Source organism: Blennius ocellaris (assembly GCF_963422515.1).
Source record: "Blennius ocellaris genome assembly, chromosome: 14".
In the NCBI taxonomy this organism is placed as follows: Eukaryota; Metazoa; Chordata; class Actinopteri; order Blenniiformes; family Blenniidae; genus Blennius; species Blennius ocellaris.
The window spans coordinates 3,615,090-3,641,302 of record NC_137663.1 but is presented as its reverse complement, the minus strand read 5'-3'; the positions used below and the strand labels follow the sequence as shown (position 1 = coordinate 3,641,302).

Here is a 26,213-nt window from a genome sequence, read left to right as displayed (position 1 = left end):
TGGGGATGTATATGAACCCCAAATAGCACTTTTATCATGTTTAAAGCACAGAAAAGTCGATTTAGTATAATATGGGACCTTTAACATGGGTGTGTATTGGAAAGTTTAGAGCAGGGAGTGTTTCGCTAGAGTGAGAGAAGCTGCCTGATTACAAGAAAAAATAAGTCTTTTTCTCGTCGCCACGGCCACATTTCTTCGTCTTTCTCAACATATTATACATCAAACTGTAGCTACAGACCTTGTGCTTCTCACAAGGGGACACTTTTGTCTCAGACAGACACGGTTCTCCCTTCACGGGACTTAATTGACAGCAAACGCAGGATTTTCTCCCATCCGCTCCAATGTATTTTCAGGAGCCATTTTCCCCCTCACACCCAAAAGTTGAGACATTTGTCTCAAGTCCTCATGCAGAGACGGAACATCGTGAGGACACGAGAATACTTTTGACCCCGCCCCGGGCTCACAAGTACAGTAGGGGGCCTCGCTCAGCATAACATATGCATCAACAATCCAACACAAAGAGATATAATGTGCTGACAACAACAGAGGCTGCTTATAAGCCACATGGACTTAAGTTACTGCTGCTGATGGTTCACCAGAGAACAGTTTCAGTCACTTCCATTACTGAGGGGAAGGATTTCAGCCTGCTATCTGGACATATCTTCATATCGGTTGCTCACACTGTGATCTACTTGACATACACTTTTTCAAAGATTTTCAGGCAACTTGATCATGTTATATCAAGAAGAACAATGATAGCAACTGGACTTGACTATGGAACATTTAAACTCTCAGCAGGAAGTGAACAAAAAAGAGGAGAGTTCTTCAAGTACTATAACATAGTTGAGATGTCTTGGGATTCTTGTCACCAGCTGCAATCTGAATGCTCAGTTTAAGAACGTTTTACCCTATTAAAGGAGGACAAAAATGCAAAGCTCACACCTTCTGTGTGGCTTCAACTCCAGACACCAGTTACATTGCAGGATGAACAGCCTCCATATAAAGTCAACATCTTCTGAAAGTCCCAATGAATCATGCTAAGGATTACAAAAGCTAATAAGACAGTAACATTTTCACCTATTGTCACGGTATCCCCTTAATGTCCTTTTAATAATGTCAGACCCTCTGATGTCCTTATTGCCTAAACGTTACTGTTCAAACACATGCTTTTAGACACACAGTCATTATTTCATCTGTGCAGAGCAATTATTTCTGTTCCAAGTGGAATATCTTTATATGAAGAAGTTAACTTTTTTCCCCTCAAATTGCAATGACTACTGATTCCAACAGTGTCCATCGAGCAGACTGTGCATCTAGCCAATACTGATCCAGTAGAACCTGTGAGGAGCAACCCGGTAAGAGTAACACCCTGTACTGGGCGACACTGAGCACCGACAGACTGAATAAGCACTCATATAGTTTGCCTTCCTCCTGCTTCGTTGTGCAGTAGGAGATCAAGGTTATGTCATTGAAAAATAAGAAAAACTACATTCAGACATTTTCTAGTAAATATCATCAATGTCCGTCAAATGTCTCCATAATAACCATCTGATCTTTAGAAACAACAGGATTTTATGATTTTATATGTAAATGCACTAAATATAATGTTGGTGGATTTAACTAAACTACAGTAACAAAGTTTTAAAATGTGGATTTAGAATTTTGGGGGTGAGTTCAATGATAAAATTGGTGTTTTGAAATGAGCAACAGGTTGAGTTCCTGCAGCTCTATCTGCAGGTCAGTGTTGTTGATTCACTTCCTGTCGATGGTGAGATGCTCAGGGAACTTCTTGTGGGGCTGTTCTGCTGTGTCATGACCTCGTACTTACGGAATCTCCATGCTTTTTCTGCAGTGGGTTATGGAAAGAGGAGGGTCTGGGAACAAAACAGAAAAAGACAGAAAACACACCATTACTGCCATTAAACATGCAGAGGAGGAGCACAAATACAGGCAAGGTCTATACAGGGAGAGCCAAGGGCTTTTTCAAATCAGTGACTCCTCTTATTTCCAAAAATAATAATAAATAATAATACATTTAACTGGGAGGCACCTTTCAGGTCAACCAAGGTCACCTTTCAGAGAATAAAAGCATAAAAACATCAAGACATCAAAAAACCACTAGAATGGTAAACAACAAAACATAAAATAAGTGAAGTACACAGTTAAAGTGCATGTGTGTATGATGTGATGGTGCCTGACTGTCTGATGTTTGGCTTTGTCAGGGTGCTGATTTCCAGACAAAGCCAAAATATTTCCAATGCAGTAAAAAGGTATTTCCTGATATTCATGATAAGCAGCTCTGACCAACAATTCCAGAAACGCTTTCTAAAAAGTAAAAGATAAGCGTCGCTGCTGCTGCAGAACCAGTACCCATATTTACGAAGCATCCTGAGGCTAAGAGTAGCTCTTGGTGACATCACTCTTAAGAAAAATCTTAGAATTCCTTGAAATTTAAGACTTTTCTTAGAATTTTTCCTTACTAAGATAAAAGTAATTCACAAAGCATCCTTAGCCCTAAAAGTGATCCTAAGGTGGAAAATCACTAGAAGTAGTGAGGAGTACTTTAAGAAGCCTAAGAGTTCCTTAAACAGACAAGATGATGGAAATAGAAAGAGAAAGGAAAGATGTTATCCATCTGTTTAATCAGTGGCACCGAGCAATTTTTGCAAAGGTGTGAAAAAGATATATTTTAATTAAAGGGGTGTTTGTTTTTATCTCTGTCTGGTGCACCATTTCTGTATGACCCCCACCCTCCCCCATACTCCCCCACCCCCATGCTCATGAAGAACAGGCTTCTTTGTGCACATGACAACAACAAAACCCTGCTGAAGACGCTGAGATGAAGGTGATCAAAATACTGTGACACCTGTCTACAGGTGAGCTGCAGCAGTGTAGCGGTGATGACTGGGTCTGTCCCAACCCTCCGTCAGCAGAGTGTCAGTCTGACCCTTGTGGTTCTTTTGCAGCCCCACATTGGTGGTAAATCACAGGAAGTGGTATATACCTGTATAAAGCTGTGTTCAAATTATATACATTTTTCTGAGTTTCATTAAATAGACATAAAATAAGTGTCATGATTACACATGTTTAATACAGCCCAAGGGCGTTCTTCATCAGGGAGGATAGCTTCCTCATCCTCCCGTAACAGTACCATCCGGGTGGGGGGGGGTAATAAAAACTGAAATAATAAGCGTTGAGTCTTCCCTCCAGGTGATCCTCCAAGCAGAGTAGAGTTCGAGAATGGAGACACACGGACTTGGATAGAGCAGTGGTGGAGCTGGACAGTGCAGAGCTGGGAAAGAGCTGGAGCTGAACAGAGCAGAGCTGGACAGAGTAGAGCTGGACAGAGCAGAGCTGGAGCTGAACAGAGCAGAGCTGGAGCTGGATGGTGCAGAGCAGGGAAAGAGGTGGAGCTGGACGTAGCAGAGCTGGAGCTGAACAGAGCAGAGCTGGAGCTGAACAGAGCAGAGCTGGAGCTGGATGGTGCAGAGCAGGGAAAGAGGTGGAGCTGGACGTAGCAAAGCTGGAGCTGAACGGAGCAGAGCTGGACGTAGCAGAGCTGGAGCTGAACGGAGCAGAGCTGGAGCTTAACAGAGCAGAGCTGGACGAAGCAGAGCTTGAGCTGGACGGTGCAGAGCTGGGGCAGAGCTGGGACAGAGCTGGAGCTGAACGGAGCATAACTGGAGCTGGCTGGAGCTGGCTGGAGCAGAGCTGGAGCTGGACGTGCAGAGCTGGGACAGAGCTGGAGCAGGACAGAGCAGAGCTGAGACGGAGCTGGAGCTGGACGAAGCAGAGCTGGAGCTGGACAGCGCTGAGCTGGGACAGAGCTAGAGCAGGACGGAGTGGAGCTGGAGCTGGACGCTGCAGAGCTGGAGGTTAGTATAAGGTCAGAAAAGGAAATAGTACAAACTATTTTTGTTCAATTTGGACAATGTGGGGGTCTGCGTGACGTCACCATCTCATAATAAACTTGTTTTATCTTTAAAACCTCAGAATCACGTAATTAAATAATTCCTGGGGAAATTCTTTAGCAACACAGCAAGGAGTTCAGCTTGGAGTAGGACGTAGCTTCACGGAGCTGCGGAGGAGCTGCTGTTCATTGTTTTGATGTTGGTACCATTCCCCTTGGCAAACTGGCATTTTAAAACGGTGACGTCTGGTGGCCGAGCGCCTCAGTCAGAGTGCCTTTCAACAGCTTTGCAAACATCCATGTTGATATGTTGCGGTGTTTTGAGCGTAAAATATGTCCAAACAGCGACATGTTGTCATGAAAAGTTAGATAGCCGCAATTCTAACTTCCCAAGCATCCTCGCTGGCTACAAACTGTAGAATGGATTTCCTGACTCATTACTCCGTGTCTCATTGAGACCCATCTCCATTCAGGAAATACATTCCACATTTTGCAGAGCAGCAGAAATCCGGACATGAGTAAGGTTTTAAGACGATATTAACCGGACCAAGGGCATTTTTATCGGTAATGTCCAATGTGTCTGACGTATTTCACAATCACCGTGTTATGGAACGTACATGGACATGAGCCTGAGTGGAGCATGACCACAATCATGTGCACTCCGTGTGCACTCGCGTACTTGCGACACTTGTGGACATTGGTAGCATGGAGAGGCCTTTGCCCTCCTATGAGGCTGCAGAGGAGCAGGACATGACAGTTCCTGTCTGCAGCCATGGTGCTGCTGCTCCAGCAGACCACTCCATAAAAGATGGCTGATGCTTCCATAGAGGAGTGCTCCCTGCTCTACGGAGGAGCTGAGTCTTCTCAGGTAAATCTTGTAGAGAGCATGTGTGTTGTCAGTCCAGTCCAGTTTATTGTTCAGGTGAATACCCAGGTACTTATAAGAGTCCATTGGGGGGGTGTCTCTGCCTGCGAAAGTCCACCAGCAGCTCTTTGGTTTTACCCCCGTTGAGCTGGATGCAGTTTCTTTGGCACCAGTCCACAAAGTCCAGGTAAAGTTCTCTGTCCTCCACCTCGTTCCCGTCAGTGATGAGGCAGACAATGGCAGAGTCAGATAACTTTGTGCCGGTAGGTGTGAGAGTGGGGATGTAGCCGACAGTGGGGAGGACAGAGAGTGGTGTGCAGGGGGGTAAGATGGGGGTGGGGGCAGACGATGGTGGTGGTTGCAACAGGATGGAATGGGTCAGGGGGGGTAGATGGCTGTTCAAATCTGTTAAAGAAAGTGCTCAGGTCTTTCACCTACTCCTGATCCTTAACCAGTTCAGTGCTGGAGTCCTTATAACCTGAGATTGTTTTCAGATTCTTCCAGACTGTGATGGGCAAGAGCTGCTGTAATATGTGGCCACTTGGGTGGCACAACAATGATTTTATATACCGTATTTTCCACACTATAAGGCACCAGATTATAAGGTGCACCTCCATTGATTGACATAATTTACAACTTCATTCATATATAAGGCACAATGCATTATAAGGCACATGCAATAGCCCAGTGGTCAGCAACCTTTATAGCTCAAAGCCATTAGGTTACATTTTCCACTGATTCTAACACCCAGAGAGGTGCACACACTTTATTTTGATAGTCCTTCCTGCAGCCTATGCCAGGAGGACACTACACACAAAACCTTCTTCACTGCTGGTTGACAACTTACAACTACCGGTAATAAACTAAACTACATGAACTAAGCAACAAAAACACAACACAACACAATTATTACCGACACCACAAACCAAATAGAACCCCCAATAATTGCATTTAAAACACCACAAACAGCTGCAATGAATTATGGGAGTTTCTATCGGCTGCACTGAGGAGCTCAGGATGAATTTGTCGCTGCAAGGCATGATGTCCCATCATGCCTTGCAGCGACAAATTAATGTTTTGTGTTGTTGGAGGTTATTGTGGGTTGTTGTTGGGCTTGGTGTTGTGTTGATTGTGTTTATGTGTTTTTGTTCCCCAGTTTAGGGAGTCATTATTCCATCTAGTTTATTTTGGTTTGTTAGAATGTTGGTGTGCAACCATGAGTGATGAATGTGTTGTTGAATGAATATAAAATTTATTTAAAAGGGACAATGTACAGTTAAAACATAAATGTTGCCATTTGATGCACTATACCAGATTGTAGCTTTAAGCTAATTTGCATCTGTAGTCCCTTGGTTTGCATCTGTAGTCCCTTGGGTGTCGTCCGCTCTGAAGATCCGGTTGTGAAGTTAGAGTTGTCAAAATAAAAGCTTCTAGTTGTTCAGCTGTCAAATAGCAGTCTCAAGTAGAGCAATTCTTCCATATATAAGGCGCACCGGGTTATAAGGTGCACTGGCAGCTTGTGAGAAAATTTGAGGTATTTAGGTGCCTTATAGGGCGGAAAATACGGTATATAAAATTCCCCTCTCGCCCTCGGCGGGCGGTCACCTGTTTTTCTATTCCAAGCTCGGGTCCTCTACCAGAGGCCTGGGAGCTTGAGGGTCCTGCGCAGTATCTTTGCTGTTCCAAGTACTGCACTTTTCTGGACTGAGATGTCCGAGGTTGTTCCAGGGATCTGCTGTAGCCACTCCTCCAGTTTGGGGGTTACTGCCCCGAGTGCTCCAATTACCACGGGCACTACTGTCGCCTTCACAGCACCTTCACAATGGCTGGATAGCTCAGGTGGCAAGGCAACGGGCTGGTACACTGGAGACTCGGGTTCAATTCCCACTTGGGGCACTGAGCAATGAACAGTGTGGGTCCTTGGGCAAGACCCTTCCCACTACTGCCTACCTCATACCATGATGAGTGAAAATGACAGCAATGAGATGCCGGCTCAGATGTCGCCCAGCCAAACAAGGTCTTCTTCAGGTGCTGCGGAACCAGAGCACCTTGATGAGAAATGGGCTACTAGAACAAAGCACAGATGGATGAGATATATATATATATATATTTGTACTTATTTACTGGCTAGATTCTTTGAGTCTGACGGAGGAGGTCTCAACACCTGTGAAGTTACCAGTTATTTTAAATAAATACTCATTTTCAAATCTAATTATTGTCCTTTTGTTACTTTCATGACATGATGCAAAATATAAAGACACCATGAGGCCACAGACATTCCAGCCTCATTACATGGTTCTATTGTTCTATGGTTCCTAAGTTCTATGGTTCTTTGGTTTTATGGTTCTATGTTTTTACAGATTCTTATGAAGGTGAATCAGAAAAAAACTCTTTCTTTGTTGGTTTCTATCATTTACCTTCCTGCTCATCGCATCGAGCACAAGTTACATTACTAATTACATGAAAGGCAACAGAAATGATTCTCTGCACTTTGCACCAGATTTTAATGAAAGTATTTCATTAAAGGTATTTTTTTATATTAACCTATTTTTTTCATATTCCAGCACACAATATAAAACATTTGTGCATATACAGTACTCCTTCATTCCAATAGAAGTGAGGTGGGGGGTCTAGGGTGAGGTGGGGTTCTAGGGTGAGGTGGAGGTCCAGGATGAAGGGGGGCGGGCAGCAGGTCGTGTCTGGGAGTTGGAGAGCTGGGCCAGTCTGGCTCCGGTCCCAGGGAGGTAGGCGGGGCCTTGGCGGACCAGCGCACAACCAGTCCGCTCCCACACTGACAGCAGTGACAGAGTGGACTGCAGCAACCAGCCCCAGGATGGGGAGGCGCCTGGCAATTACAGCCAGTGGGCGGAGGCAGTCAAGTTCAAGAGGGCGGAGTCCAGCAAGAGTGCGGACTCTCTAAAGCACACGTGTCGAACTCCGGTCCTGGAGGGCCACAGCCCTGCATGATTTGGATGTGTCCCTGCTTCCACACAGCTGATTGCAATGAGCAGCTCGTTATCTGGCTTTGTGCTGAACGTGGTGATGAAGCATCAGAACATTCAGTGGGAGACAGGGAAAACCTGCAGGGCTTCGGCCCTCGAGGATCTGAGTTTGACACCCCTGCTCTAAAGGAAGCAAGGACCCTCCTTTCCTTTGCTTATTGAGAATTCAGACAGTCCTTATCATGGCCGCCACACAAACACAAGTCACTAGATAAGGAGATAGAGGGGACTTTTCGGACGAACCCCATGTTTATCAAACTGTGACCACTTAACCTTCATGTCCTGACTTTCCAAATAAAAGCCCCAAACTACTTTAAAATAAAAGTCCTTGTTTATCAAAAATTACAATTTTTACTTCAAACTGGACATGAAGTGTTTAGCGAGGCGAGGGGTGAGCTGATTTTCAAAATATAAGCCACCAATTTTTGAAGTAAGTAAGTAAGTTAGATTACTAAGTAAGATTATTAAATTATATTAAAAATCTTAGAAATTGATTTTATGTTGTGAGCTGGCATTCAAAATCAAAGCCACAAACTACTTCAAAATGAATGCCTTTGTTTATTACAAATTAATCAAAAAAATAATATTTAGAGATTGGCTAGATTAGAGTTGAGTTGGTTTTCAAAATAAAAGACCCCCACATTTTCAGAATAACTGTCTGTTTTTGTTAAAACCTTCAAAATGTATATTCTATCAATATTTAAAGGGGCCAGGGGCCATGATTTGGTCAACCCCGAGTCCAGAATGTAAGGTCCTGATCACCTGATCAAGGCTGCTTGTTCTTGTTCTTGACTTGTTCCCAGTCTGTTTGCTTCCATGACGGTTGATCCGGAATAATAAGCTTAATAATATTGCTCACGCTGAAACAACTGCACAAACACAACTCCTCCTGTTGTCACAGCGATGAATTGATGTTCCAACAGGAAACACACTCACACGGAGGAAACTCCTCCTCCAAACCAGTGGATGTAAAATGTAAAGTAAAATAATTGCCGTTAAGAAGCTCTGCCTGGAACCTTTCTGCTGGAATAAAGTGAAAGTGAGTCCCTTTCTATTGTCCCATCAATTAATTTGCTCTGTTTTAATTCTTCATAGTCTCAGAGAATAACTAATCCTCTATGGTAAAGTCAGCTGCTCTGCAGGGTTGGATCAGGATCGTGTCAGGGTTAGTTAATCCAGGTAACAGAGATATCCTGATATGTTAATCCAGGTACCACACATTTCCTGGTATGTTAATCCAGGTAACAGCGATATCCTGGTATGTTAATCCAGGTACCAGACATATCCTGGTATGTTAATCCAGGTAACAGAGATATCCTGGTATGTTAATCCAGGTACCACACATTTCCTGGTATGTTAATCCAGGTACCAGACATATCCTGGTATGTTAATCCAGGTAACAGAGATATCCTGGTATGTTACTCCAGGTAACAGAGATATCCTGGTATGTTACTCCAGGTAACAGCGATATCCTGGTATGTTAATCCAGGTACCAGACATATCCTGGTATGTTACTCCAGGTTACAGATATCCTGGTATATTAATCTAGGTAACAGATATATCCTGTATGTTAATCCAGGAAAGGAGAACAACGTGAACCCATCATTTCTGAAAACCTGAAGGTTGAAATAACAGTTAATGCTGTGGGAGGTCAGCCTGCAGCCTGGGTGGTCACATGTTTAGTCACTTCAGGTTGAAGTGATTAAAGTTGCTCAGTGTCATTGACATGATTAAAGTTGCTCAGTGTCACTGACGTGTTCACATAGTCACACAGCATCAGCAGCTTCTCACCTCGTTTCCTCTTCAGTTTCCTCCGGCGCTGCTTGTTGACCAAGCAGGCTGCCATGGTGCTGAACAGGACGGCCGCCGCCAGGAAGCAGATGGTGGCCACCATGCCGGCCACCACTGGGCGTGCCAGGCCACGCTCCTCCACCAACTCCGGGGGAGGGAAAAAGTCTGCCAGGCCAAAGTCAGAGGAAGAGGGAGAGTGGAGGAAAAGGGAGAAAAGGTGCAGGGTTAGTGCCCAACCCATTAAGGACTTATTTTGCACTAACAAGACACCAGTCCTTGTGTGACATATCCTGCAGAGGGCGCTGCAATTCCTGTCATGTCATACCCCAGCAGAGTGAAGTGGTGAATCTGAAGAGCCAGTGGAGTATTTACTGAACTCAATGGTTTCCCTCAGGCTCTGTTTGCACGACGTTTCACATGACAGCACCTAACCCTTAGGCAGCGCACACACGAGCAAGACTATAGTTAGGCTGCCGGGAGGGCGCTGTCGCTTGTTTTTGTAATGAAATCACACAGGCATGTGTGATGAGAAACAATACGCTATAAATGTGAAGAAAACAGAGAGAAGCAACCTTCTAGTGACTGATGAGGAACCAGATGTTATCAGGAAGAGTCTCGACTATAAACTACTGACATGGAGGATAAAACTAGAATACGACCACCAGTCAAACCAGTATGGGTCAGCCAGGTTAGTTTACTGGAGCATGAGCAGAAGAAGTATTTACCATAGAGAGAGGTGAGTAGTGCAGTACACACTTTGCCTCCAGCAGTCTCTGCAGGACAGAATCACAAAAGAATATTTCCAACTCGGGAGCCAGGATAAAACTTCACGATACAGCGGATCAGAACACCAGTGTAAATCGACCCCTAAAAGTGAAACAAGTTTTTCAGAGACACTCACATTTGCTCTGTGAGTAAACGAGGCATTAACTTTGCAACCGTTTATGAACTACGAAGTAAGTAAATCAGTTTCCCATCTCCCACTATGCTGATGGGTTAGCAAGGTAAAAGTAGGACCCACAAGCTGAACTATCACCGTGCTAAACACTAGAAATGCTCACACTCACTGAACGCAGCAGTAATGTTACAGTTACAGTTACAGTGCCCCAGAGGAACATGATGCTCACTCAGGCAGCTGCACGCTGACAGACTAGATAAGACCCCAGCAAATTAGGAAAACGCATCGCCACCGTGCAAAACCCGCTGTGGGCTGCATTGATTTATTGCAGCTTGTTTAACTGAAGATGTTGAGGAGGACACAGAGCTCCTGATTGAAGTTCCACCTTCAGGGAGAAACTAAAATGTGAACACTTTGTGAGGGACACATTGGTCACCTTGTCTTCCCTGGATGAGAAAAGATGATGAAGCCAGTGGGTAGTTCAAAAATGAGGTATGTTTATTTGGAATGTTGATGTGGTATATGAATACTAAGGCTGTTATAAGGTTGACCCAGCAGAGAGCAAACTTGCCTAATTTTACCTACTGAAAGCTATGTTCAGAGCTGGAAACACAGAAGAAGCCGTACTTAAGAAATGTGCTTGTCCCATGTTCACCAAGATAAGTAAAGATGGAACTTCATTTTGAGATGTTGTGCAAAGTTATTTTGGCCATGATACAATAGTTCCAAAAGTTCAAGAAAACATTCCTCTCCAGCCTCAGAGCAAGCTGGGAGACACTCAGTCCTCTCTCAGGTCCTCTGACACAGGAGGGCCAGGACAGGCTGGGCTGAACCAAAAGGCCAAAGGGTGTTTGAAGCACCCCAAATCAACAATCACCAAATGTTACACTGCTAAATGGACGCAACCCTTAACCAACTCCCCACCATATACAGATACACCAACCTACAATCAGCGCACTACACAAAGTGGACTGAGCCCCCTGCTGTCAGGCAGATGAAACATCTCCAACAGCTGCGCAATGCAGAGGAACAGGAGTAGTGGTACTTCACTACAGATCCACGATGTTATTAAAGGAGTCATATCACACAACCTCTCAACACTTTCACATGGTTCCTGTTGGTCCACAAACAATGTATTCAGGGCGTTTTGCCCCAAATCCAGCTTGTCCTTGATTTTCAGCCAGTTGAAAATTTGATAATTCGAGCTGTCACCAGGTGAAGATAACAGAGCACACATGGGGCAGGTGCTTGTGGGCGGGGCAAAGGGAGGGTCTAGCTGGATTGGGGTTGGCTAAAAACTTTGGTGAGATACACAGAGTTTGCTTTCTGTCCCTCACACACTTTAGAAACAATAAATAAGCCAGAGAACGAGAAGACAGAATTTCTTCGCTTCTGGAGGGACATCCCAGGTATGGGCACGATTATTACTGTAGGAAAACCATGAGAAAGTGAATTTTGCATGATATTCAATTCAACTTCATTTATGTAATACCAAATACAACACAGTCATCCCTAGGTGTTTTTAACAGAGAAAAGAGAAAAACCCAACAGATCCACATGAGCAAGCAGGTTTATTTGTGACTGTGGAAAGAAAAAACTCCCTCTAACAGGAAGAAACCTTTGCAGAAACCAGAGTCAGAGGTAGTGGCATTCTGCTGACCGGTTGGGGTGAAAGGATAGAGGAGAGGAGAGGACAGGGAAGACAGATAGATAGATCAGGTGGGGAGATACAAACCTTGATTCAAGTAATCGGCAACAAACAGACCCTGGTTCAGGTAGAGAGAGAGGTAGAGAGAGAGGCGGGGATGGATTGTTTTAAAGCAGCCCTAACTGTAACTTTAGTGAATAGAAAAGTTTTATGTCTAGCCTTAAAAGTAGAGACTGTGTCAGCCTCCTGAACTGAAAATGGGATTAGGTGTCAGGGATTAGGCTGGGGATCTCCCTTTAAGAGTAAAAGACTCTAAAAGACTTGATTGAACTCAGCCTGCCTCAAGAGTCCTGCACTTGGGTCCTGTCCGTTTCCTGTGACATTAGGTTCGACAAGACGGCAGCTTGAGAGCTGAAGGCTCTGCCTCCCATTCTACTTTTAGAAAACCTAGGAACCTCCAGTAAGCCAGCATGCTGAGAATCAAGTGTTCTTCTGGGGAGATACAGAACAAACAGTTATTCAAAGTCCTAGTGAAATGTAAAACACTACTTTGCAAAAAACGATAGTTGGGGTTCAACTTCTTCTTCCGGCTCTTCTTCTTCCGGCTCTCAGCGAAGGCGGACGCTTTTTTTTCTCCTCTCCTCTCCCACTTGCCCTCCCCGCTTGCAGCTTCGTCCTGTACTGTACTGTCCTGTGTCTGATCTATCAAGAGAATATCTTCAGACCCGCATCCGAACCTAACCGGAACCATGGAATTGATCAGCTGGTCTCTCAATGCGATCGACCAAATTTTTACGACACGAAGATTGGACAAAGGAGAGCCCGCATGTCCCGATGGGACGTTTGCAGCATGATACATGCTGGATTCCTGGGGTTCCTGGAGGCAACTGTGTTTGGCCATTCTTTCCATGGAGGATGTGGAGGACCTCTACATATTGGGATTCATGATAGCAGGTATGCTGCTGATTGGAGCTGGCAGCTTTCTGATCTGTCGAAAAGTTGAGAAGACGCGGGCCGCCGCATTGGGAAGGCTGCCTATCGTCACTGAAGGACTGGGCCGAGCTTTGAACACTCAGACTCAGATGTTAAACGAACTCAAGCGCGTGCAGGCCACGAGTCTTGAACGTTTACGTGAAATTGGATCGATCTTGGAGGATATTTGAGCTCGGAGGGAAGCTAATCATCATTATTCTGCCACAATTGGAGCAGCAGTGTGAGACCAGAGACACTCAAGGTCGACGGATAAAGCTGATGCGCCTGAACGAAAACAAAGATAATCAAGATTTGGCTCCCAGACACACAGCTGCCAAAGCTGTGTTTTGTCTTCATATCTCCTGGATGCGCGTGTGAATCAAGGCTCTGCCCCCACCCCCTCACCCCTTACTACCCCTCCTCCCACCCTCCCTCCCCGGACATTCTTGCCTCTGGAAGCCAGGACATTCACCGCTTTCGCTGTGCCCCTACCCCCAACCACCAGCAGAGGCCACTGGAGAGGGCGGCTGCGTGCCTGGTGAAGGCATCGCGCCTGAAAAAACCTTCTCCTAGTGGCGGACTGCAGAACTTCCCTTCATGTATCCCAAATGCTGTCTGGAGAAATGTTGTAACCTGTCTGTGTTGATGCTAAACGTGCCCGAGGTGGGTTTTTTCCCCAATTACAGACTGTGCTCCTCAGAACACAGTCTTTAATCTGCCTTTTTCCCTCCTCTCCTCACCTCATGTGTCCTTCTTTCCCCAAAACTTTCTATGTGAATGCAATTTCGTTGTACCTGTACCTGTACCTGTACAATGACAATAAAGTAACAATCAATCAATCAACTTGTAAGGTTCCTCCGACTCTGCCCCACCACTGTTGTTGCATAACAAAGTTATTTGAATTTTGAATCTCCAGCCGATGAAGTCGGGGGAATCCTTCTTCGTGAGCGTGACGTCAAGAGTTGTGCAGATCTTGATCTGTTGTGTTTACATTGGCTTGCGTTGTTTCCCTCTTAAATATCCAATTTTTAACAGTGTTTTGAAGTTATAGTTGGCGTTTTATGAGCCTTGATGAAAGATTGAGCCTGGAAGAGACCCGAGAGAGGAGAAAAGGAACACAGGCGGCGGGAGCGGCTAGCGGGAGCCGCTAGCTTGGGCGGTTAGTAGATGATCAAGTAATACCTGGACTCATCTTCAGTGATTCCGTGCAGTCGGAAAAGCGCTTCGACATGATCCCCGAAGCCAGGTCGTTCTGCCAAATGTCAGGACGCCTCAAAGCCTCAAAGGTGAAAACTGCTGAGGCGAGGAGACGAGGACGAATGGAGGACGAAGCATCTTCTGCTTCCTCCAACATGTTCCAGACGGGGTCACCGATGGCAGAACCACCTTCTGTGTCTTCTTCATCAATCACTGGGCTTGAAATGATGATGAAATATCGTTAAATTCAGCCTCTTCGTCCTCAAAACTCTGATCCTCCATAATGTAAACACAACTTGGGCGTGTGCACAACTTGTGACGTCACTCTATTATTGTCAGAAGCTCCGCCCAGCAGTGAAAATAGAACTGTTTATCGGCTATTTTCTCGCAGATTGCCGTGTTTTAACATTTTACCCTTGGGCCAGTTAGCATAAAAATGTCCCTAGAAGCGACAGCCAGAGTGTTTTGGAGGTCGAATTTTCATTTCACTAGGACATTAAGATATGATGGAGCCTGGTTGTTTAGAGCTTTACAAGTTAGAAGACAGATTTTAAATTCTATTCTTGATTTAACAGGGAGCCAATGAAGAGAGGTTAGTATTGGAGTGGTCCTTATGTGGTCCTCTTATGCTGGTCCTTGTCAGGACTCTCACTGCAGGTTTTTGAATTAATTGAAGAATTTTTAACCAGTTATTTGGACACCCTGATAATAGGGAGTTACAACAGTCTACTCTCGAAGTAATAAATGCATGGATTAGTTTTTCTGCATCACTCTGAGTCAGCATGTTTCTAATTTTGGAAATATTACGTCGGTGGAAAAAGGCAGTCCTGCAAAATTGTTTAATGTGAGTTAAAAGATAAATCCTGTTCAAAAATAACTCCCAGGTTCCTTACACTGGTACTGGAGGTCAAAGTGATAATATAATAATTTCAGTTTTATCGGAGTTCGGGAGCAGGACATTATGGCTCATCCAATCCTTTATATCTTTAAGACAAGCTTCTAGTTTAGAAAGTTGGTTATTGTTGTTAGGTTCCATAGATAAATTGATTTGTGTGTCATCTGCATAACAATGGAAGTGAATGGAGAGTGTTTTTTTTTTTTTTATATAATATTCCCTACAGGAAGCATGTATAAAGTAAAAAGTATAGGACCTAAGACAGAACCCTGTGGAACTCCGTGTTTAACCTCAGTCTGGACTGAGGAGTTATTGTGAACATGGAATTATACAGGTTCCATTGTGAAATGGAACCTGTCTGATAAATATGATCGGAACCAGTTTAGTGCTCTACCTTTAAGCCCGGTAATGTGTAATAGGATGTTATGATCAATAGTATCAAAAGCAGCACTGAGATCTAACAGGACCAGAACAGAGATCAGTCCTTTGTCTGAAGCCATGAGAAGATCATTAGTAACTTTGACTAGAGTGTCTCTGTGCTATGATGAGCTCTAAAGCCTGACTGGAAAGACTCAAATAAGTAATTTTTGATTAAATGATCACAAAACTGACTTGCGACCACTTTTTCTAAGACTTTAGAATTAAAGGGATGGTTGGATATTGGCCTGTAACTTCCTAAGACACCTGGGTCAAGGGTGTGTTTTTTAAGAAGAGGTTTAACAGCAACCTTAAAGGCTTGTGGTACATAACCTGTCATTAGAGATAAGTTGATCTGATCTAGTATTGATGTACTAATCACAGGGAAAAATCTTTACACAGTTTAGTGGGTACTGGGTCAAGTAAGCAAGTTGTTGGTTTAGGTGAAGCCACAACTGAGTATAACTCAAGGACTTCTATAGAGTGGAAGCTTGATAACTGGAAATCAAGCTCTGCTACCAAATCTGAAGATGTGGTTGATCAATCTGTGACTGCACTGGGGAGTGAGTCTTTAATTTTAACCCTAATAGTTAGAATTTTGTCATTAAAGATATTTACAAAGTCATTACTGCTCATAGTTGAAGGGATATGAGGTTCGACAGAGCTGTGACTTTTTGTTAGTCTGGCTATAGTATTGAAGAGAAATCTAGGATTGTTCTGGTTTTCTTATATTAAGGAGGAATAGATGGCATTTCAGGTTTTATGAAGGGATTTTTTTAAAGACTAACAAACTATCTATCCAGGTTCTTCGAAATACTTCTAACTGAGTTAAGTACCATTTCTTCTCCAATTTTCATGACGATTTCTTTAGAGTTCTCAGATTATCATTATACCATGGAGCTATCCTCCTCTGACTTGTTGCTTTTATCTTCAAGGGTGCAATAGAATCAAGTGTGGGGCGAAGTAAGGCTGCTGTTCCCTCTACAACCAAGTCAACCTGAGTAGGGCTGATGGTGTGGCAGCTGTTTACTGCTGGTCCATCTACAACCACTCAACCTGAGTAGGGCTGAAGGTGTGGCAGCTGTTTACTGCTGTTCCATCTACAACCAAGTCAACCTGAGTAGGGCTGATGGTGTGGCAGCTGTTTGCTGCTGGTCCATCTACAACCAAGTCAACCTGAGTAGGGCTGAAGGTGTGGCAGCTGTTTGCTGCTGGTAAACATGGTATTGAAGTCAGTATTGGTGGAGAACTTCCCTGAATTAGTTACAGCATTATCTGATAAATATCTCTTTCAGATATCTCTTTCTCTTATTTCAGTTTATTTTCAGGGGCTATAAAGCCAGTTAAATTAATGTAAATTTGAATGATATAAGGATGTGATCTGACAACAAACGGTTGTGGGGAGAAACCGTTAATTGATCAATGTCACTACCATAAGTGAGGACAAGATCAAGTGTGTGATTAAGCGAATGAGCAGGTTTGAATGAACTTCTGTGAAAATCCACTTGTGTCCAGTAATGAGCTAAATGCCATGTTAAGGCTGTCATTGTCAACATCTACATGAATATTAAAGTGTCCCACTATGATGACTTTATCTGAGCTCAGTACTAAAGTAGAGAGAAAGTCTGATAATTCAGACAGAAATTCAGAGTTTGGTCCAGCAGGACGGTACACTATGACAAGTAGAACTGTCTGCTGGGTTTTCCAGTCAGAATGCATCAGATTTAGAGTGAGATAAGAAGACAAGAGTTATAAATAGATGCTCCTCCTCCTCCTCGTCCAGTTTCTCGAGGAATATGGTGATTAACATGAGTGGTAGGAGTTGCTTCATTAAGGCTGAAATATTAATCTGTTTTTAACCAGGTTTCAGTGAGGGTCAATAAACCAAATTTGTGATCCATTATTAAATCACTTACAAGTAAAGATTTAGATGATAGTGAATGCATATTTTACAGTTCACATTTGATTGTTGTGGCATTTTGTTTACCGATAAGAACAGTTTTGATTTTTATCAGATTCCTATGTTTAACTCCTCTCCTGTAGGATTCATCTCGTCTTTGGTAAAATGGTGGTGGAACAAAAACAGTCTCCACATGAAAAATTTGGATGCTAGAGGGTGAGGAGACGGCAGGAAGAGACTTTAGTTTTGAGAACACAGATGGTGAGGATGTAATTGACAGAGGACAACAGTAGGGGTGCCGGTGCTGCCAACAGCAGCCTGAGGAGTCCACGAGGAAAGACACTGGGGGTGTGTCCGTGGGATGTAAACAGTCAGTCTCGAGAGGACGAGTGTACTTTATGTAGGATATTAGCAGCTAATATTTCGCTCCCGAATATACTGGGATAAAGTCCGTAAGGACGGAAGAAAGAGGGACGGTTCCAGAATAAGTTGTTTTAACTTATCAATGAAATCTACATTGTGGCTTCTGCAGGCGGAAGTAAGAAACATGTTCAGGCTTCAAATTATGCTGAAGCGAGCTGCACCTCGGCCAAGTGTGGGAATGGGACCGGAGATAAAGAGAGACTTTCCACAGTTAGTTAAAAAGCTCATTAAAGTCCTTCTTCATCACTTCGGATTGCCGACAGGCCGTATCATTACTACCTACATGGACTACAACTCGGTGGACGGACGGTGGAAGTGCTTGTAAAAGCTCCGGAATCTTACTGAGGATTATGGGAGCAGTTGCTGCAGGAAGACAATGTGTGATCGCGTTGAAGAAGTGGATGTTTCAGGTGAAGGAATCTCGTATTATTAATGTTGTTGGAGAGAAAAGCGGACGAGAAGCAGGTGGTGGATGAAGATGAGGAGATGACCAGGTAGGCTGGCTCTGTGAAGTGATGCCGGCGAACAGGAGTGGAGCGGTGTCTCGACATGGCTTCCTGCAGGAGTCTGCGACGAGAAGCGGTGGTCTTCTGACGGGAAGAGAGTCGCTGGTCTGGCTGTCCAGGGGAGGGGGAAGCCGCTCAAGTGCTGTAGCCCTCCGACGATGAAGAAGATGCGGCTTTTGGGGCGGAGGAGGATGGCGATCCAGGTGGGAAGCTCCAGGAGGAGGGAGACCCAGGTGGGAAGCTGCAGGAGGAGGGAGACCCAGGTGGGAAGCTCCAGGAGGAGGGAGACCCAGGTGGGAAGCTCCAGGAGGAGGGAGACCCAGGTGGGAAGCTCCAGGAGGAGGGAGACCCAGGTGGGAAGGTGCAGGAGGAGGGAGACCCAGGTGGGAAGCTCCAGGAGGAGGGAGACCCAGGTGGGAAGCTCCAGGAGGAGGGAGACCCAGGTGGGAAGGTGCAGGAGGAGGGAGACCCAGGTGGGAAGGTGCAGGAGGAGGGAGACCCAGGTGGGAAGCTCCAGGAGGAGGGAGACCCAGGTGGGAAGGTGCAGGAGGAGGGAGGTCCAGGTGGGAAGCTGCAGGAGGAGGGAGGTCCAGGTGGGAAGCTGCAGGAGGAGGGAGACCCAGGTGGGACCCAGGTGGGAAGCTGCAGGAGGAGGGAGACCCAGGTGGGAAGCTGCAGGAGGAGGGAGACCCAGGTGGGAAGCTGCAGGAGGAGGGAGGTCCAGGTGGGAAGGTGCGGGGGCTGCAGTCGCAGCAGCAGCAGCAGCAGCAGCAGCTGGGTGAGGTGGGATGTCACCAACCAGTGAAGCATAAAAGTTAGACAGGCTGAGTCCAGGATATGAGGCTGCTGCACCGCAGCATCCCTTTCAACCACGGATTACCACCTCCGACCATGGTGGCTGATTGCTGGGATTCGAGCAGGAGGAAGAACAGTGAGGACAGATGGCAAGAGCCCACGCAACTGTGTCCTGAAGGTCCTGGATAGTGGCGTTGAACAAGGCAAGCTGTTTGGACTGGTCTGCGGCTACCGCTATGAAGCTACAACATGGCGTCCTTCTTCTCCAGTTCCCTGGAGAGCCGTCGAATATCCTCTTTAAGGTCAGTGATCATGTTATTAGCCTTTTGGAGTAGAATGTAATCCCCTGACTGCATGATTTATTTGGATGGTGCCTTACACGCCAAAAAAAAAAAAAGACCCCCTCATGTACCTTGACGATTTCAATTGTGTTATGTGACAAAATGCATGGAGGTGGAGTATGACTTTGTCACATGCATGTGGATAGGGTATCAGAGGTGCATTATGAACAGATAATCAATAATTCATTAAATACCCTCACTGAGCACTTCATCAAACACTGTGCAACATTATGCACAGCAATATAGTCGCCTTACCATGAATTCTACTTCAACAGCAAATTCTAAGTTACAGCACAAGTGAATATAATTATATAACCTTTGATTGTCTCATCACGTTTGGGTTAATGGACTGCTATTGCAGGCTTGTCCGTCATTTACAAAAAAATGCCTTATGAGAAATGGAGGCGTCACATGTCTGTTTGGTAAGTGTAGTTTTTGACATAGGTGCTGAATCATATTCACTGTTGTGTTGAAACTTTACAAAAAAAAATATATATATATATAATAATAATAATAATAATAGCAGTGGGAGAGTTGAGCAGGAAACTGATCCAGAGAGGGGAGAGGAGAGGACCACCTTCTTCACTACTTACTCCTCTCAACTCCGCTTTTAGATCTGGTTTAGAGTTCAGAGAATGCTTGAGATGCCCAAAGGAAGCACACATTCCCAGAAAGTCCCTGAAGAGACTCTGGTCTGGATTAAACAGGGAAATGTGAATGCTAACAGGTTGTGTCAGATTTACCAGCATGCACAGGGAAGAGTCTTATAAAGAGAGGAGCTGAGGACTTTGATGATGCAGTACCTCAGCTATGCCAGCAGGTGTCACCAGTGCATGTCAAAACCCCAATCATTTCCTGGGAAAATATTCTCCATAAATACCCGCCAACAGCCTAAGGATGTGAGCACTGTAGGGGGAGTCACATTCCGAGGGTTTGAACTTCAGCCTGCAAATAGTGTTTTGGCTGGAGGAGCTCAGTGCGATCAGACGAAGCAAATTGAGCCAGGACGCCATGCTCTTCCTCACAGGGAGCAGGCTGAGCCAGGACGCCATGCTCTTCCTCACAGGGAGCAGGCTGAGCCAGGACGCCATGCTCTTCCTCACAGGGAGCAGGCTGAGCCAGGACGCCATGCTCTTCCTCACAGGGAGCAGGCTGAGCCAGGACGCCATGCTCTTCCTCATGCTCACAGGGAGCAGGTTAAGCCAGGAAGAGTCAAGAGGTGAGAGAGGTGAGAGAGATGAGAGAGGTGAGAGGGGAGCAGTGGTGCAGCTGGAGATGATGGGTTTGATTCCCAGCACTGGGGGGAGGGGTTCTGCACCTGAGAGGCTCACCTGTGCTGGACACTCCCACGACGTTACTTGGCTCGCTGATCATGTCATCCATGACGGCTGTGACGCGGAATTCGTACCAAGCTTCCTAGAAAGAGAAAGAGAATCCCAGGATGAAGGAGTGCAGTCTGGATCAAACTACGCTGTAATTCTTCTGGACAAAAGAGATGAAGAACTCTGATCCAAACCAAAAATTGTTTTTAATATGTACAAATCAAATTTTGGCTGCCGTTTAAGGATCACAGACCACCTTGTAGGTTGTACAGGTCACATCCTTCCTCTACACACATTCTACCACCATGATCACTGCGAAGATTCCCACGTCTCTTTCATTCTGTTGAGCCACGGCATTGTACTCTCCATCTTGGCACAGAAGATGAAACGAAATTTCACGGTGAGTGAAATGGAGGTGCTTATGGGGGAGGTGAAGCCACCACTCCTGCCACCGCCCTCACACTGCCCCCGGCGATGCCCTCGCACCCCCCCCCCCCACCTCAGCCCTTGCCCCAGCCCCGTCCCTGAACCCACACTTACCCCAGACCCCACCCCCACCCTCAACCGATCCCTCTCCGCAGCCCCCGCCCCATCCTCACGCCAGTCCTCGACGTTGTCCCCACCCTCACCCTAGCTCTCGCCCCAACCCCCACCCTTGCCCGAGAGCCAGCCCCAAACCCTCTCCCCAGACCCCGCTCCATCACCACCCTTGCCCCAGCCGTCATCCCCACCCTCGCCCCAGTCATAGTTCCAGCATCCATCCCCACCTCTGCCCCCGCCACCGAGCCTTGCCCCTGTCCCCACCCTCGCCTTTGTCCACGTGCTCACCCCAGCCCTCGCTGCAGCCTCCATTCTCACCTCTGCCCCTGCCACTGGGCCTTGCCACAGTTCCCACCTTTGTACCCACCCTGAGCCCAGCCCAAGCTCCAGCCTTACCTCTGCACCCACCACTGGGCCTTGCCCCCCATCCCTGCCCCAGCACTTGTCCCCTTCACTGTTCCAGGTCCTGTTCACAGTCCTCAGTAAACCGTCTCACCTGGATGAGGTCCCGGGCCAGCAGCTCCGTCTCCCCAGCAGGAACGCAGGTATCCAGGACCTCCCAACGCTCTGCCAGGCGGAATTCCATGATGTAATGCTGGATTGGTGCCGTGTGATTGGCAGGCGGGATCCAGGTGAGCAGGACGCCCTGTGCCGTGCGATTGGCTGTGAGGCACCGTGGTGGGGTAAGCAGCACCGGTGGTTCAGGGGAACTTAGAGGAATTACTGCAAGACAGCATGAGGGTGAGGAAAGCCTGTGTTAGGAAGCAACCCACATGTAGATACATCTGGACCAGGCTGAGTGACGGAGCTGCTGGCAGCACATCAACACTCTTCTTCTTTGGTCACATGACTTGCTGCAGCCGGTTGACACATGTCCTTGTTTAAGTCATTATGTAAATAGAATGTCCATATCATGTTCATGTCCTTTTGGACCTTCAGTTTGTTCACTGACAACTTTACAACATTGGTCAACCAATGGTAGTCACGCCTCTCCTCACCACGCTTCATCATGCCATTCCTCGCCACACCTCTCCTCACTAATGTTCTGCTACACTTCACCTCGCCTCACCTCACCAACACCATGCCACACCTCACCTCTCCTCACCAACGCATTGCCACGACTCGTTTCGCCAACTCCTCACCATGTTTTAGCATGCCACACCTCTTTTATGGCCCTGGCTGTATGTTTCAGTTCTGTTTTGTGTACTCCTGTGTTTTTGTTTTGGTTCATATCTCTGTGTGTGAGTCCTGTTTGTTTCACAGCAGCTCTACTAGCCCCTCCCTTCATCTGCCAGGAGCCAAAAAGTGCAGTCTTTGCCTTCCTTTGGAGATGTGGAGGAAAAGGGACTCGGCCTGACAGCAGCTGTGTTGCGTTTGTGTTTGATTTGTGAGAGCTCTGTCTCAGAACTGGTGGTGTTGTTGTGGTGTTATTGTGGTGATTATTGTCACATTGTATATAGAGGGATGGGTAGTAACAGATTACATGTAATGGCATTACGTAATTAGGATACAAAAAATGTAATTGTAATCTGTTACAGTATATAAACAAAATGTGTAATTTCGTTACAGGTATATTGGATAAAAACTGGGATTACTGAGCAGGAATACAATAGAAAATCAGATGGAATAAACAGAAATGCAGCTGTCACATGCGCCGTCCGTGGGCATTGCGACACTTCCTGACGCTTTCAGGCTGGCCGGCACTGACGCGTTGCCATGGATACTGCAGAGAAGAGAAGTCGGAGAAGTCTCTTAACCAGTCTCTTTACAATGCTAGTGACGCCTCCCAGCAGTGAAAATGCTGTGAACGTCCAGGGACATGATGTCTCACCTGAAGAAACATCTGGTAGATAAAACCTGCTCACTTTACTGAAACACACCTGGACTCTGTCAACTAGTTTTATTAGCTCATAACCTGTCAGTAACCTGTCAATACCAACTAGTTGTATTAGTTCAAAACCTGCCAGTAACCTGCAGATACAAGTACTGGTGCCGATGGTAAGAAGTCATTATCAATACATTTAGATATGTCATACTTTGGCTATTAATTGGGGCGACATGCGCCATAGCATTTTTCTTTTTTCTTTAAAAAAAAAAAATGTGCTCGTTGGCTGAGTAACAGCTGTTTAGTTATCATCAATCAGTGATTCATGCTGCCAGATACAGCCTCTCAAATATTCGTATTTTGTCAGGAAAAAAACAACAACATTAAAACCATTGAGGAATCGGGAAGAGAGAGAGAGAGAGAGATGCGGGGAGGGGGTGCGTTGAAGCAGCCCTAACTGTAAGCTTTAGTGAATAGAAAAGTTTTGAGTCTGGCCTTAAAAGAAGAGACTGTTTCAGCTCCCCTCACTGAAACTGGGATCTGGTTCCACAAGACGGGAAGATGGTTGAACAGAACACTGACCGCCTCTGCATCGCGGTTGAAGAGAAACCACAGACGCGATGCAAAGACAGACCTGGCGCACTGACGCTATGCTGCAAACAGAAAGCCCCGACGCGATGCAAAGTCCCAAGCCCCGGTCTCCCCCTGCCTCACATCCGCTCTTTCATGACCAACATGAAAGTTGAGTAGCAAAGAAAAGAAAAGGAGCAAAAAAAACCACCAGTGCAAAGCAACAACAGAGGATTCATCCAGCCGACATATTAAAATAGAGGGCGTGTAGTAAATCACTGACCAATCAGCTCCTCAAACTCAGACCCGTTCCATGCTCCCGGGTACCCCGACAGAGGGGTAGCAGAAAAGCCACCGCCTTTGGAGCGGTTGTTTCCGGAAAATCACAAATTCCTGCGGTGGAAACGCGAGCCGTAACGGACTATACCGGTCCATTCCAGCACTTTTTATGCAGTGGAAACGGGTCTATACAGTGAATGTTGCTCTCTTCCCAGTATTCCTCAGGAATTCTTCAGATCCCCTCTATTTCGGTTTGTATTAGGGATGAGCGAGTCCACCACTATCTGTATCTGCTCAACCATCTAAATGATATGTACCCATATCCGTACTCGGAGTGGGCGGGGTATATACCGGAAGTGGGCGTGGTTCGATTGATACTGGATACATTATTTTAAGTCTGAAATTGATATGGATTGATCAGAAGTTGCTTTATTTATTGTTTATTTGAAAAGTATTTACAGAACAGCCTCAGAATTGATTGAGATTCAATGTTTTTGAAATATATATATATATACATACACATTTGTTTTTGTTTTTATTAAAAAAATACAACGCGAGTCATTCCTAGGGGTTTTTAACAGAGAAAATAGAAAAACCCAACATATCCACAAGAGCAAGCAGGTTTATTTGTGACTGTGGAAAGAAAAAACTCCCTCTAACAGGGAGAAACCTTTGTAGAAACCAGAGTCAGAGGTGGAGGCATTCTGCTGACTGGTTGGGGTGAGAGGATAGAGGAGAGGAGAGGAGAGGAAAGGAGAGGGAAGGCAGAGAGATATACTGGATGGGGAGATGCATACAATACCCTTGTCAGTGTTACATATATATATATTTTTTTTTTTTTTTTTTTTAACCGTAATCACACTGATCCAAACATTTTCCAACTGTTATGAGATTAAACCAGCCTGAGCAGTACTATCTAGACCAGCGGTACTCAATAGGCGGCCTCCGGGCCGCATCCGGCCCGCCAGCCACCTATTTGTGGCCCCCGAACTGTTATTCCTTCAGTACGTGTTTTGGTTGGGTCAACACGTGTATATCGGGACTTGTCTCCATGCCAACGATACATACACAGCCTTCTACTGGGTGGCGCTGCGAGCGCATTTTTAAGTTTCACTTTCGTTTTTGAAGGCGTCCTCATATTGCCACTTTGCCAGAGAAGGAGCCACAGAGGAAAAAACAAAAAAAAGATTGCATGAAAATGGCGTGTTCCAAGTTCTCTGCCAAAAGAAAGGTGGACAGTGAAAATCGCCAATTCAAAGAAGAATGGACTGAAAAATGTGCATTCATTCTCCCTCCAACCAGCACAAGACCCATGTGCTTAATATGCCAGGAGATTATCGCTGTGATGAAGATTTCCAATTTGAAACGGCATTATGAGGCAAAGCACACACATTTTGAAGAAACATATCCTCAAAATTCAGAGGTAAGAACAACAAAAATAAATGCGCTAAAATCATCATATCAAGCTGCAAGCAGGATTCTTGTCACATCTATGACACAACAACAAAAAGCAACAGAAGCCTCACTTAGAGTGGCTTGGATTTTGGGCAAACACAAGAAGCCATTCTCAGATGCAGAAATATTAAGAGAATGCATGACTGAAGTGATGGACACAATGTTTGAAGGCAAACAAAAAGAAGAAATTAAAGCTAAAATTAAGCAAGTCCCCCTCTCAGATTCCACAGCAAGCAGACGTACTGAAGTACTGGCAGGTGATCTAGTTAAGCAGCTGTGTGATGGAATCAAAAATGCAGAGTGCATTTCCCTAGCTGTGGATGAATCCACTGATACCACTGATAATGCACAGCTGATGGTCTTCGTGAGATATTATGATGAGTCAAGAAGGGAGTTTGTTGAAGATGTGTTGGGCATGGTAAACCTCTGTGGACAGACAAGAGGTGAAGACATTTACAAGGCAATACTGCAAATGCTGAATGAAAACGAAATTGATGTGAAGAAAGTTGTGTCAGTTGCTACTGATGGAGCTCCATCTATGATGGGCAGAGAGAAAGGACTGGTTCACCTGATATCTTATCACTGCATAATTCACCAGTCCGTCCTTTGTGCAAGTCTTGGGGAAATCTACTCTGAAATCATGGTGACAATGATGAAACTCA

At 45.5% G+C, this 26,213-nt stretch overlaps 1 protein-coding gene across 1 annotated transcript in view; it reads right to left on the bottom strand.

The window, feature by feature from the left end:
• The window catches only part of LOC308139131 (protein turtle homolog B-like), a gene marked incomplete at both ends in the record, with an annotated part of 219,201 nt that overhangs the window by 42,219 nt on the left and 150,769 nt on the right, over positions 1–26,213 (bottom strand). Inside the window, 4 exons of the mRNA XM_080508476.1 lie at positions 1,829–1,874; positions 9,569–9,733; positions 20,892–20,976; positions 21,919–22,145. Of these exons, the coding sequence (XP_080364602.1) occupies positions 1,829–1,874; positions 9,569–9,733; positions 20,892–20,976; positions 21,919–22,145 (523 nt within the window). The remainder of the gene's footprint in view (positions 1–1,828; positions 1,875–9,568; positions 9,734–20,891; positions 20,977–21,918; positions 22,146–26,213) is intronic.